The 12486-nt window shown below is 38.9% G+C and overlaps 1 protein-coding gene across 6 annotated transcripts in view; it reads left to right on the top strand.

Annotated features, from left to right (window-relative positions):
• ALG9 (ALG9 alpha-1,2-mannosyltransferase) overlaps window positions 1-12486 on the top strand; it is a 95884-nt gene that overhangs the window by 8385 nt on the left and 75013 nt on the right. For 4 of the 6 annotated variants that reach the window (XM_044386670.3, XM_026505772.4, XM_026505776.4 and 1 more), the window contains exons 4-8: window positions 1044-1114; window positions 5432-5520; window positions 7377-7512; window positions 11793-11880; window positions 12058-12163. In XM_044386670.3, coding sequence (XP_044242605.1) covers window positions 1044-1114; window positions 5432-5520; window positions 7377-7512; window positions 11793-11880; window positions 12058-12163 — 490 coding nt within the window. The remainder of the gene's footprint in view (window positions 1-1043; window positions 1115-5431; window positions 5521-7376; window positions 7513-11792; window positions 11881-12057; window positions 12164-12486) is intronic. The other 2 variants (XM_057316965.1, XM_057316966.1) reach the window with 1 other exon arrangement.

Genomic DNA, 12486 nt, shown 5'->3' with positions numbered 1-12486 from the left:
AGCCAGCCAGGTGCCCCTAATTTTTAATTTCCTAAATGTTTTCTACTTTCCCCAATTAGATGAAGGGTCCTTACATGTGTAAATACTTTGTACTAAAATTATCTGAATTCCTAGCAGCATCTAGAATAGTGCTTTAGTGTATACTAGGTTTTCCGTATGTTTCTATTAATGAATCTGGCATGTATTGGATTCCTTTATTGAACTCTGTTAGGAATTTTTTGGTTATAGTGCTGAAAATGGGAAGTATTTCTAAGTTACACGCGGTAATACTAATGATATATATTTAAGTAATGCTTACATTCTGAAGTATTCAATGCTCTTAAATATACCAGTGCACTGTAGTATGAAAGGTATTAAGTATAAACCCTATTATGTTTATTTTTTAAATTGATGTTCTTATGAGATTAATAAAACCACATTACAGGTGTTTGGAAGATAGGAGGGAAAGTATACACCTAAGTCCCAGCAGCCTGATACAGCCACCTTTACCATTTTACTACACTTCATTTCAGTCATTTCATATGCTTCTGACTTCCAAAGCTGTAATTCTGATGGGTAAATAATAGTGTATTGTGTATTTTTACCTGGTATTGAATAATTATCTGTAATTATCAATATATTATGGTAATGTTTGTTGAATGTATGAGTTTCATATTATATGAATTTTTCCACTGTTGCTGTAACTGAATTTCAAGATCTGTGTAACAGCCAATGAAATATATGTGCATAATTGAAACATTTCCCCATCATCAGATGTCGTGTAGTTTTTTTTTTTTAAGCAGTTTTTCTAATGTAATAGTGCTGCACTTATCATTTTCATGACTAGAACTAACCTTCCCTGCTTAGTTCATGTTACTTCTGTGAGCTGGACTCCTAGAAATAGGTGTACTGGGTCTAGGGGTAGGAATACATATATGGTACATGCTGCTTTTCAAAGGATTATGCCAATTCACAGGGTTACTAATGACAAATGAAGGTGGTTTCATCTTGAAGAGTTTTCTTGTTTCTGTGACTTCTGTTTTCTTGTCCTGGGTTTCTTTTAGATTCTTGTCTTCTACTTTTTACGATGTCTCCTGGCTTTTGTGAGCTGTATCTGTGAACTTTACTTTTACAAGTGAGTATAAGAGCTTTGTTTCTAAAAGTGCTATGATGGAAGCCCAATCTAGCATAAGATTTTTTTTCTGATCATAAGCAGTTATAATAGAAAAAACTTCCTCGTAGCTCCTAATACAATATTTGAAGAATACTATATCTTCTCGTTTTATTGACATATAATTGAAATATAACATTTTGTCAATCTAAGATGTACAACATTATTTGATAAATGTATAAGTCGTGAAATACCACAGTAAGGTTAGTTAACACATCCATCGCTTCATACTTTGTGATAAGAACATGTAAGATTTGCTGTTAGCAACTTTCAAGTATGTTAATAATGTATCGTTAACTATAGTCACCAAGCTGTATACTGGATCCCCCAGGACTTACTCATCTTCTAACTGGAAGTTTGTACACTTTGGCCACTGTCTCCTAATCTATCTCTTCCCTACCCCCTGCTTCCCCAGGCCCTGGCAACCATCATTCCATTCTGTTTCCACAAGGTTGGCCTTTTTTTTTTTTTTTTTTTTTTTAGATTCCACATGTGAGATCATACAGTACTTGTCTTTCACTGTCTGACATTTCACTTAGCATAATGTCCTCGAGGTCCATCCACATGTTTCAAGTGGTAGGATTTCCTTTTTAAATTTGACTGAAAATATTCTGTTGTACATGTATACCACATTTTCTTTATCCATTCATTAATAGATGGACATTTTGGTTGTTTCTGTGTCTTGGCTGTTGTGAATAGTACTGCAGTAAAAATGGGGGTACAGATATCCCTTTGAGATAGTGATTTCACGTCCTTCAGACGTATACCCTGAAGTGGGATTGCTGGATCATATGGTAATTCTATTTTTAATTTTTTGAGGAGAGAAGTGGGAATTCTTGTTTTGAAACAAACCATTGGAGGGGAATACTTCTAATTATCACTTTCCTTCCTAAGGTTCGTAAGTTCCATATCTTCATATAAAGCTAGGTTAATACATGGGTAACTGGTGTTTTATTTGGTAGGATTTAGTAGAGCCTTATTTTTGGTTGCGAGATACAGAATCCTGATTTACCTCTTCCCCTTGAGCTTAGATGATAGGAAAGCATTCCCACTGTGGGACTCACTGCTCTTACTTGCACCCAGTACATTGTCTTTCACCAAGTACCTATTGGTTGATTGAATATTAGTGGAAGTATTAAGCTTTTAAGTGTTGGAGTAGTAAAAATAGCCATTTTTTTTACATGCAACCTAACATTTTAATAATGGTTTAAAAGGTATTTAGACTTAATAATCATTATTAATGTCCCCACTGGAAAACAGCTAAAAATGTCAGATACAAAAATTCTTTAGTCTTGACTCTGGGTGGTGCAGAAGAGAAGAAAGCAAGCCAGTGCTATCTTTGAGGATTGTAGCCATACATTGGTTTTTTGTTTGTTTGTTTTTGTTTTGTTTTTTTGTTTTTTTAGATTTTATTTTTGATTTGACAGCGAGAGGGAAACACAAGCAGGGGGAGTGGGAGAGGGAGATGCGGGGGCTCGATCCCAGGACCCTGAGATCAGGACCTGAGCCGAAGGCAGAGACTTAACGACTGAACCACCCAGGCGCCTCTACGTTGGTCTTCATATTGGTTCAGGACTGAATTCACAACACTTTACATGATCCCCCCCAAATCCCAAGTTGAGAATTTATTTCAAATTGTTCTGGGTTGGTAGTACTCCTAGGCATCTGGCAAAAACAAACGGAGGGTTTCTTCAGAGAAACGCATCTTTAACCCAGGTGTCAAAGAATTAATAAGTTCTAGTGAACAAGAGATAATAAAAATCACAAAGCACGGAAGAGAACAAGTAGAAATAACAGAAAGCTGACCTGCAAAACGTCATTTATTAGGAATTACTAAAATAACATAAAATAAATATATTTGATATTTCTAAAGAAGTAAGGAATTGAAAACATGAATCAGAAACAAGAGTCTAAATAATCCATAGAGTGAAAAGGAGGTTAGAGAATGGGGGGAAATATTTGCAAACCATAAGCTGAAAACAGGTTCAATTGCAAAATCTATAAGGAACTCCTACAACTCAATAGCAAAAACCCTCTATTAATCTGATTAAAAATGGACTAAGAACATCAATAGACATTTTTTTAAAGATATGCACTTAGTAGGTATATGAAAAGATAGTGTCACTAATTATCAGAGAAATACCAGTCAAAACCACAGTGAGCTATAACTTCATACTTGTTAGAATGGCTCCTATCAAACCCCAGAAAAAAACATGAATAGGTGTTGCAAGGACTTGGATTGGAACCTGTGTGCCCTGTTGGTGGGAATGCAAGATGGCATAGCCACTGTGCAAAACTATATGGAGGTTCCTCAAAAAACTGAAAATAGAACTACCATATGATCCAGCAATCCAACTTCTGGGTACTTATCTAAAAGAATTGAAACAGGATCTGGAAGAGGTATCTGCACTTCCATGTTCTTTGTAGCATTATTCACAATAGCCAAGATTGGAAACAACTTGTGTCTATTGACCAATAAATGGGGGAAAACGTGGTATATACATAGAATGGGGTATTCAGTCTTGAAGGAAATCCTGCAGTGTGACAACATGCATGAGCCTTGAGGATGTTGTGCTAAGAGAGCTAACCAGTTACAGGTGGATAAACACTGCATGATTCCACTTACGGGATTCTAAAATAGTCCATCTCATGGAAGCAAAGCATAGGTTGGTGGTTGCCAGGGGCTGGGCAGAGGGGGAAATGGGAAGTTGGTAATCAATGGGTCTAAAATTTCAGTTGTGCTAGATGAGTAAGTTTTAGAGAGCTACTGCACATGTGTGTGGGTAGTTAACAGTACTGTGTTGTATGCTTAAAAATCTGTTAAGAGGGTAAGACCCCCTGTTCTTACCACGATACAATAAGATAAAAAAAGGAATGAGACTATGAAGATAACCCAGCAGATCTGAGAAAGAACCAAACAGAACTTCTAGAAATGAAAGTTGCATAATTGATACTTAAAATGCAGTGGTTAATTTGAATGGCTAGACACTAATATGTGAACTAGAAGATCGATAAGAAGAACTCAGAATGAAGTACAGAGTGACAGGGAAATGTAAGGGAAATACGAAGATGTTAAACATGTATTGACAGATTCAATCAGATTCTAGGAGATGATAGAATGGGGAGAGGCAGTATTTAGGGAAGTAATAGCTAAGAATTTCCACAATTGATGAAAAAAAAAGTATTAGATTCGGGGAGCCTAACATATCCTGAGTTGGATAAGAAATTAGTGAAACCATGTAGAACACCAAGGGGAAAGAAGATCTTAAAAGTTGAGAGAACTAAGAGAATACCTACAAAGGAATGTTAGATTGACAGAAGCTGTCTCAAAAGCCAGAAGATAAAAAAAAAAAAAAATTCAAAGTTCTCAGAGAAAACGATTGTCATCCTAAAATTGTGTACTCAGCTAAGCCATTTTTTAGGACCAAGAGCTTAGTAAGGCTTTTCAGGAAAAAAAAAAAAAAAAACCAACAAAAAGGGGGAATTTGCCATTAACAGATCCTCACTAAAGGAACTTAACAGAGGATTTACTTAGGAAGAAGCAAAATTACTTCAGAAAGCAGCTCTGAGATGCATGAAGGAACCCAAGCCAGCAGACTGTTAACACAGGGGTATGTCTGCACAAACGTGGGCTACTGGAAGCGGTAATCATTCCTAAGAATGTTTACGGGGTTAAAAACCTCCAAGAAGGAAGTGAAGGAAGTGTGTAACTGCTTGGGTTTGAGAAACAGGGACTTAGACACCTGCTTATTAATGCTTCGTGTGTCTCCTCATCTTTTTATCTGATAACTACCATTTATCGAGCAACTCTGTTCCAGGCACTCTTCTGAGCACTTTTCCATGCATTGTCCTCACAGAAGTCTGACAAAGTAGACATTCTCATTATCCTCACTTGACAGGTGAGGAATCTGACAGAGAGTTTGTCGCTAGACCAGGGTACCACTGCTAGTAAGTCGTGGAGCCCAAGTTTGAGCCCGTGCCCATCTGAATCAGGGACCTGTTACTTTTCCACTACATCATGCCGTTGTCCTGTTGAGAGTACACATGATCTTAGCATGGAAAAGACACATTTCTTCTTAGGTAGAGAGCTGCTCTTCTGCTTAAAGAGTAAGAATGTTTGGGTTTGTCTTGCACACAAAATTGCTAACAAGCCTGCCCGGGCAGTTCTGTGTGTGACTTTAGATCTTCAGTGTTCTCTGGGATACAGGCATATTTTTTGCTTTGATTTGAAATGTTTGTCCTTAAGATTTGCTGTGCTGAAGGTCTTTGCCTTTCTCCTAGGGCTGTGTGCAAGAAGTTTGGGCTGCATGTGAGTCGAATGATGCTAGCCTTCTTGGTTCTTAGCACTGGCATGTTTTGCTCCTCATCAGGTGAGTAAAAGGGCAGGTGAGGGTGTAACAGGTGCACTGATCTTTCACAGCTGCATTGAAAGGGAGAACTTGTCTAGGCGTAGGTTATGTTTGGATAGCATAGCAGTACTTTGCAGAGCACTGTTACCTGCATGATCTTCGTCAACACTTACAGCAGTTTTGTGTCAGGGATAAGACAAATTTTCCATTTTTGCAGATGAGGACGTGGAAATTGAGAAAAGTGAAATGACTTACTGGGAGTCAAAGAACTCATAAGTGGCAGAGCTTTCTGTTCATGTCACTTTCTTTTACATTATTGTATTTTTTTAAAAATCACTATAAGGCTGAAAAACACCAGTACCCTCTGCCTTTCCTTGCTGTTAGGGGAAGAAAAATAATTTTGTTATCTTGCTCTTGTTTGTGTCTAAAACCCCTGTTCTTCATGGTTCTGCTTTCTGCCCATTATTTGCAATGTATTTTATAAAAAGGCATGCATCCTCTGTTGGGCTTTTTTTTTTTTTAAACTACACTTAAAGAGAATTAGAATATAACCTTAGAGCGGTGGCTTGCAAGCTGTGCTGCCATTGAACATTTCTGTTCTCTGAGCCATGGTGGCCTGTTGCCAAAAGGTAGCCTGTTCCCACTTCTCTGGAAAAATTACGCTACTAGATATAATTATCTCAATTTTAATCTCTGTGTGTACCAGAATCTAGTATAACACTAAACATGCTCAAAAATAGTATCCAGCACAAAAATGTATATTTAATTTCGTTGGCTGTATCAAAACCTATGTGGTTGTGCAGAGACCTGAGGTCTCTTTACTTGAGTAACTTTGAGAGTCACTGTTCTCAGGGAAACTGTGCTCTGCCCTCCAGGCCGGCAGAGACCTCCAATTCCTCTGTCCCTTTTGTCCTCTACATCGGCAGCCATAACCGACAACTTCGGACAGTATCAATATGGGTTAGCATTTACCTGTGAAGGTTGTACCTCATGGTTTTTTTTTTTGTTGTTGTTGTTACTTTGCTACTCCTAAAGTTGATTCATACGAGAGGGAGATACTAGCTTTGTCATCTCAGCTGAGAGTGAGAAGGCACAGAGAAGTTCAAGGCGTCCTTTGATACACAGCCTCTAAACCCTTTACTGAGTTTGGGAGATCATACGGCCTGTTTGTGGTCCTTGCCTAGTGCTGATGTTTCTTCCCTAGTGCTAGGTGAAGCAGGCTTGTACAGCTTGGAGAGGCAGATCTGCATTTTTTGTGTAGAATTGTTTAGAAATGCTGATTAAATGTCACTGTTGCAGAGACCCTGAAAGTACTCAGTCCTCTACTGTTTACTACAAGAAAGTAGTGCTGGACAGAAGTAATTAGGGAACTATCTATGTCCGTCGATGCAGGATGTAAAGTAGGGTTGCCATCCAATATTTGGCCCTTGAGAAGGCCCCCCCAGAATTCCTGGGGGGTAAAGGTTAGTGCCAGGACAGTCTCAGAAGACTATCACAAGATAAACTGCTTCAGAAATAGATAGTAAGCAATGGCTCTAAGTTTCTTGAAGCCTATTCCCTGCCTGAAAATATAGCCTGGAATTCTCTAAGTTTTGGATTTGGGGTCAGGCCAGGAGAGGAATGGCGTGCTTGGCATTGTATAACTAGGCATGTGTTGGTACCTAAAAAAACAAGAGTGAGAAAATAAGGAAAATCATTGAATTTAATTTTTTTTTTTTGGAGGCATATCCCTTTACTGCACAATTCTAGTATGTTCCTCAAAATGTGTTCCTGGTTATTGACATCGTGCAATGTGGGTAAATTTTTAATAACACCTAATAAACCTCAAACTCTTGTCCCTCTCCCTCTTTCTGTTCCCCGTTTCTTTATTCTTGCAGCCTTCCTTCCTAGCAGCTTCTGTATGTACACCACGTTGGTAGCCATGACTGGCTGGTATATGGACAAGACTTCTGTTGCTGTGCTTGGAGTAGCTGCCGGAGCTATCTTAGGCTGGCCATTCAGTGCTGCTCTTGGGTAAGGGACTAACACAGTTCATCTGCCTGTATCCCTGGGCACATAGTAAATCTCTATGTTAGCTTATCTCCATGTTGTCTGGTTACGACCTAAAGTTACAGGAATGAATTGGACTTATAGAGATTATGGGAAATGGAAGAATATTTCTCTTGGTGCATATTGTTGATTAATTCTAATAAGAATATTAACTATTAAGCCTCTGCTGTATGTTAGCTGCTGCTAAACCCCTTATAAACTTTTATTCCTGAGCCTTACAACAGCTTTGCAGGAGAAATACAATAATTAGTGCTTTATTTTTTTACTTTTTATTTTTTTAAATATTTATTTGAGAGAGAGAGCACGTGCACATGCACGAGTCGGGGGAGGAGCAGTGGGAGAGGGCCGAGCAGACTCTGAGCTGGGCTTGATCCCAGGACCTTGAGATCACTACCTGAGCCAAGATCAAGAATCAGTTGCTTAACGGACTGAACCACCCAGGTGCCCTAATCATTAGTGCTTTATAAATGAGAAAATAGAGTCCAAGAGGGTAACTTGCCTTTAAGGTTGTGTTTGCTGGGGTGCCTGGGTGGCTCACTCGGTTAAGTGACTGACATTGATTTCGGCTCAGGTTGTGATCTCAGGGTTGTGAGACTGAGCCCCACATTGGTCTCTGTGCTCAGCATGGAGTCTGCTCCAGATACTCTTTCCCTTTGCCCTTCTCCCTGCTCGCTTGCTCTCAATATAAAAAAGTCTTAAAAGAAAAAAATTGTTTGCTTTTGGACCCAGGCCTCCCCGACTTTGCCGCTGATGTGTTTTCCACACCACACCACACCACACCACTGTGTGCTGTGCATTTCCCACTCACGAGGCCTGAAAAAGGACTTTCCCTGCTGTCTTAAGTTCTTGCCTCAGCAGCTTTGTTCCCATAGGCCCATAGTATTTCTCATTCCTCGTGTTTCTTGTTCCCACCACTTCTGCTGTAGTCTGTGCTGCCTTCACTTCTTACCTGCCCTGCTAGTAACTTAGAAAAATACTGTACTTTGATGTTAAGGTTATTATAGTACAGTTGACCCTTGAACAACTTGGGGGTTAGGGGTGCTGACCCCCCGCACTGTTGAAAACCTGCATGTCACTTTCGGCTCCCCAGAAACTTTATAATAGCCTATTGTTGACAGAAGCCTTACCGATAACTTAGTCAATTAACGTGTATATTGTATGTATTATGTATTCTTACAATAAAGTAAGCTAGAGAGATGAAAATATTACTGTGAAAATAAAGAAAAGATATAGTTACAGAACTGTGGTGTAGTTATAAAAACAAAAACAACCCACGTATATGGGGACCCACACAGTTTAAACCGGTGTTGTTTAAAAGTCAACTGTAGTAGTATATCTATTTTTATTAAAAAAAGTTCCAGTTTGTATGAGGTGAAAAGAATTCTTAATTCTCTTTTCCCTAGCCTAATCTTCAAAGATAGTCACTAATACTTTTGTATATATCTTTCCAGAACTTGTCCTTATGTGTGTAAATACACACACGTATGTGCATACATACCATAAATTCTTAAATAGAATTATCCTGTAACTGTCTATGTCTTCTATCGTTCGTAGACTTAAATTATTCTGTGTGGGTTGCATAGCATTCTGACCATAATTTAGCCATTACCTTATTGGTAGATGTGTAGTTTTCAGTTTTTTTGCTATGCCGTACAATGGTTCAGTGAACATTTTTGTACATATGTCTGTACGTTTATGGAAATTTATGAGGTAAGTTTTTAGAAGGGGAGTTACTAAGAGGATAGGTATTCTAAATTTCCTTAATTGTCTTTCATTTTTTTATTTTTTATTTTTTTGAGGCTCCAAACTTATTCACACTGTAATTCTCACATGGAATAAATATATAGGTTCTTCATATTTCCTGCATTGTTCTGATTCTTTTTTAACCCACTGGTTAACAGAGAAAGAATTTTAGTTTCATTCTATGATCTCACTGTAATCCAAAAATGTCATTGTCTTTCTTTTTTTTAAATTTTCCTTAATTGTCTTTTAAAGGTTGGTTTCCCCACCTCCAGTTTTTTCTTCTATTTTACATATCATCAAATTTTTAAGATTTTGTGTGAGGCCCTCTTTTATCTTTTCTCCTTTCAACCATCTTGATGATTCCCATATCCTAAATCCAGTGCAGTCGTCTCATATAGTCCTGGTTGCCTATTAGATATCTCTTTTTCAATAGCTAAACATTTACAAAACTGAGCTCATTATCTTCTCTCTATATCTGTTCTTTTACCTGTGTTTCCCAATAAATGATACCACGATCTACTCAGTGCTGAACCAGGAACCCGAGAATTATCTGTGACTCTTTTTCTCTTTCCTGTATCCTATTTATTGTACCTCCTGAGTATCTTGAATCTGACTACTCTTCTTCACCTCTGCTCCTGGATTACCACACAGCCTCCTGAATGTTCTTCCCATCTCTAGGCTTGATCTCTGTAAATCTCTCCACAATCAAACTAGAGGTTTTGTCCTGAAATGCAGATATGATTGTATCACTCCCTGGTTTGTTTTAAACTCTATAATAGCTTCCCTAGTCCTCTGTGTCACAGAGGTTGGCAACCTGTGGCCTGTGGGCCCAGCCCAGCTGGTCCTGTTTTGTACAGCCCAAGAACTAAGAAGTTGTTACGTTATAAAAGGTTAACAACACACACACATTACCGACAGACTCACACAGAATATGCAACAGAGACCATATGTGGCCTCTAAGGCCTAAAATACACACTGTTAGGTCCTTTAAATAAAATGCTTGCCACCCCTTGTTCTATGGTATCCAGATTCTAACATGACGCACAAAGTCCCGATCTTCCCTCCTTTTTACCTCTACAGCCTTGTCAGTTCCTCTGTTCCTTTTACTCTGCACCATTGACATTGAACTTTGTGAGTTCTTCAGATACCTCTGGGTGGCATGTTTTGATTGGTCTACCTTTAGCCGAGATAAGGGATTTTAGGATCACTATCAGCTTACCTTCATTTATTGAATACTTTGTGTTAGGCACTGCTGATACTTTGATAAAGAAGACAGTTACAGTTCCGGCTCTCTTGGAGCTTAGTAGGAAAGACAGACATTGAACAAATAACTAAAAATACGACTTAGCAAAGGAGAAGTAGAGATGCCATGGAAATGTAACTAGTTGGGCAGAAAAAAATGAAAACACAAATGTTAATGCAAAATTTAGATAGTAGAATGTGGAAGTTCATATCACAGAAGAGCTAGCTTGTGATAGCACATGGCGTTGCTGAATAAACGAGAGAGGTGGTAATGCCGTGTGAGTTCAGAGGCGGGAGAAATTGGTCTGCAGAGAGTTTCTGCAGAGGAGGCAAGAGCAGAGCCTGCAGTGGACATTTGGGTAAGTTCTGTGGAAATAGGTGGGTGTGGGGAGGGAAGTACTTGTGACTGGAGCATGGGTAAAGATTCTGACTAGTGTTCTAGATTTGGAGGTTATGGATATGGAGGTGGTTGTTCATGCAAGAGTCAGAGTACCTACCGAGAAAACGAGTGTAGAGAAAGAGGAGAAGTTTGCTTCTGGGACATAAGACCATGGTAGTGCACAAAAAAGACACTAGAAAGGATCACTTGGGAAGAGGCCAGGAAAGAACAGGAACCAGGAAGCCTAAAGAGGAAGGAACAGATGCTTTGTGTCAAGTGCTGCATAAAGACCAAGGGAGGTGAAGCTTGTGAAGAGTTACTGGGTCTGGCCGAGAGGAGGTTCCTATTGACCTTACATCTGTCTCACTAGCTTGAAGCCAGGCCTTCAGGAAGGAGCAGTGGAGGTGACATACATATGCCACTTGTTTGAAGAATTTAAGTGCAAGGGAGAAGAGCAAATGGTGTTGGAAGGGAATATATCAGAACTGACATGTCAAAGTTTGTAATATTATTAAAATCTTTATAAATCATGGAAGAGATGAGTATTCATTTGGCCCCGTGGGTGTAGGACTGCAGGGCACATTCACTTACAATATATTTTGAATGTGCATTACACATAAATATGTATAAAATGGAGCTCTTTCCATAAGCTCAGTATTAATATTTCTTGTGCATTTTGGGGTGCAAAGTACTCTCGTGGGCTCTGTGAAGAGAACACTATATTGTTGAGAGGACATCCTCTCCTATATCAGCTTTCTTTCCTCACTGTTAACTGCTAGAGACATTTTTTTTCCCTCTGTTCAGTTTTAGGTATGTGTAAATCTGACTTGAGTTTATATTCTAAGTATTTAATTCCCTATTTTGTTTCTCTGATAAATAGTTTACCCATTGCCTTTGATTTGCTGGTCATGAAGCACAGGTGGAAGAGTTTCTTTCATTGGTCTCTGGTGGCCCTAATACTGTTTCTGGTGAGTTTTATTTTTTCTTTGTTTTGTTTTAAAGTTGTAATGAAAGCATGCTGATGTAGGAAAGAGAATATGAGAAATGCATTCTGTTTTTCATTTTGCAGTTTATCCTGTTAGTATTGGGAGAATGTTTCCAGAACAAAACCCTGCAATTGGTATCTATTTTCTGCTCTGTCTTAGGTGCCTGTGGTGGTCATTGATAGCTACTACTATGGGAAGCTGGTGGTTGCACCACTGAACATCGTCTTGTACAATGTCTTTACTCCTCATGGACCTGATCTTTACGGTAAGGCCGTAGGGATCTGGGGAAGAATAGGAGATAGCTTCATTTGCCAGAGCTTTGAAATTTCCGCTTAGTTGTTTCATTTTCTCAAATACAGCATTTCTTTGCTGGTAATCTTCTTACCTAAAAATAAATGACATTTGGATATAGCGCAGTGATGATAAGTAGCCACTAAACATTTCTTCTTGATCTTTCTTTCTTTCTATATTTATTTGAGAGAGAGAGTGTGCACATGCATGCAAGTGAGTATGGGGAGGGGCAGAAGCAGAAGGAGAGAAAAACCTCAGCAGACTCCTTGCTGAGTGCAGAGCCCAATGCAGGGCTTG

The sequence above is a fragment of the Ursus arctos genome, unplaced genomic scaffold (assembly GCF_023065955.2).
Source record: "Ursus arctos isolate Adak ecotype North America unplaced genomic scaffold, UrsArc2.0 scaffold_22, whole genome shotgun sequence".
Taxonomy (NCBI): Eukaryota; Metazoa; Chordata; class Mammalia; order Carnivora; family Ursidae; genus Ursus; species Ursus arctos.
The sequence above is the reverse complement of the archived record's forward strand: the minus strand, read 5'-3'. Positions and strand labels throughout refer to the sequence as shown.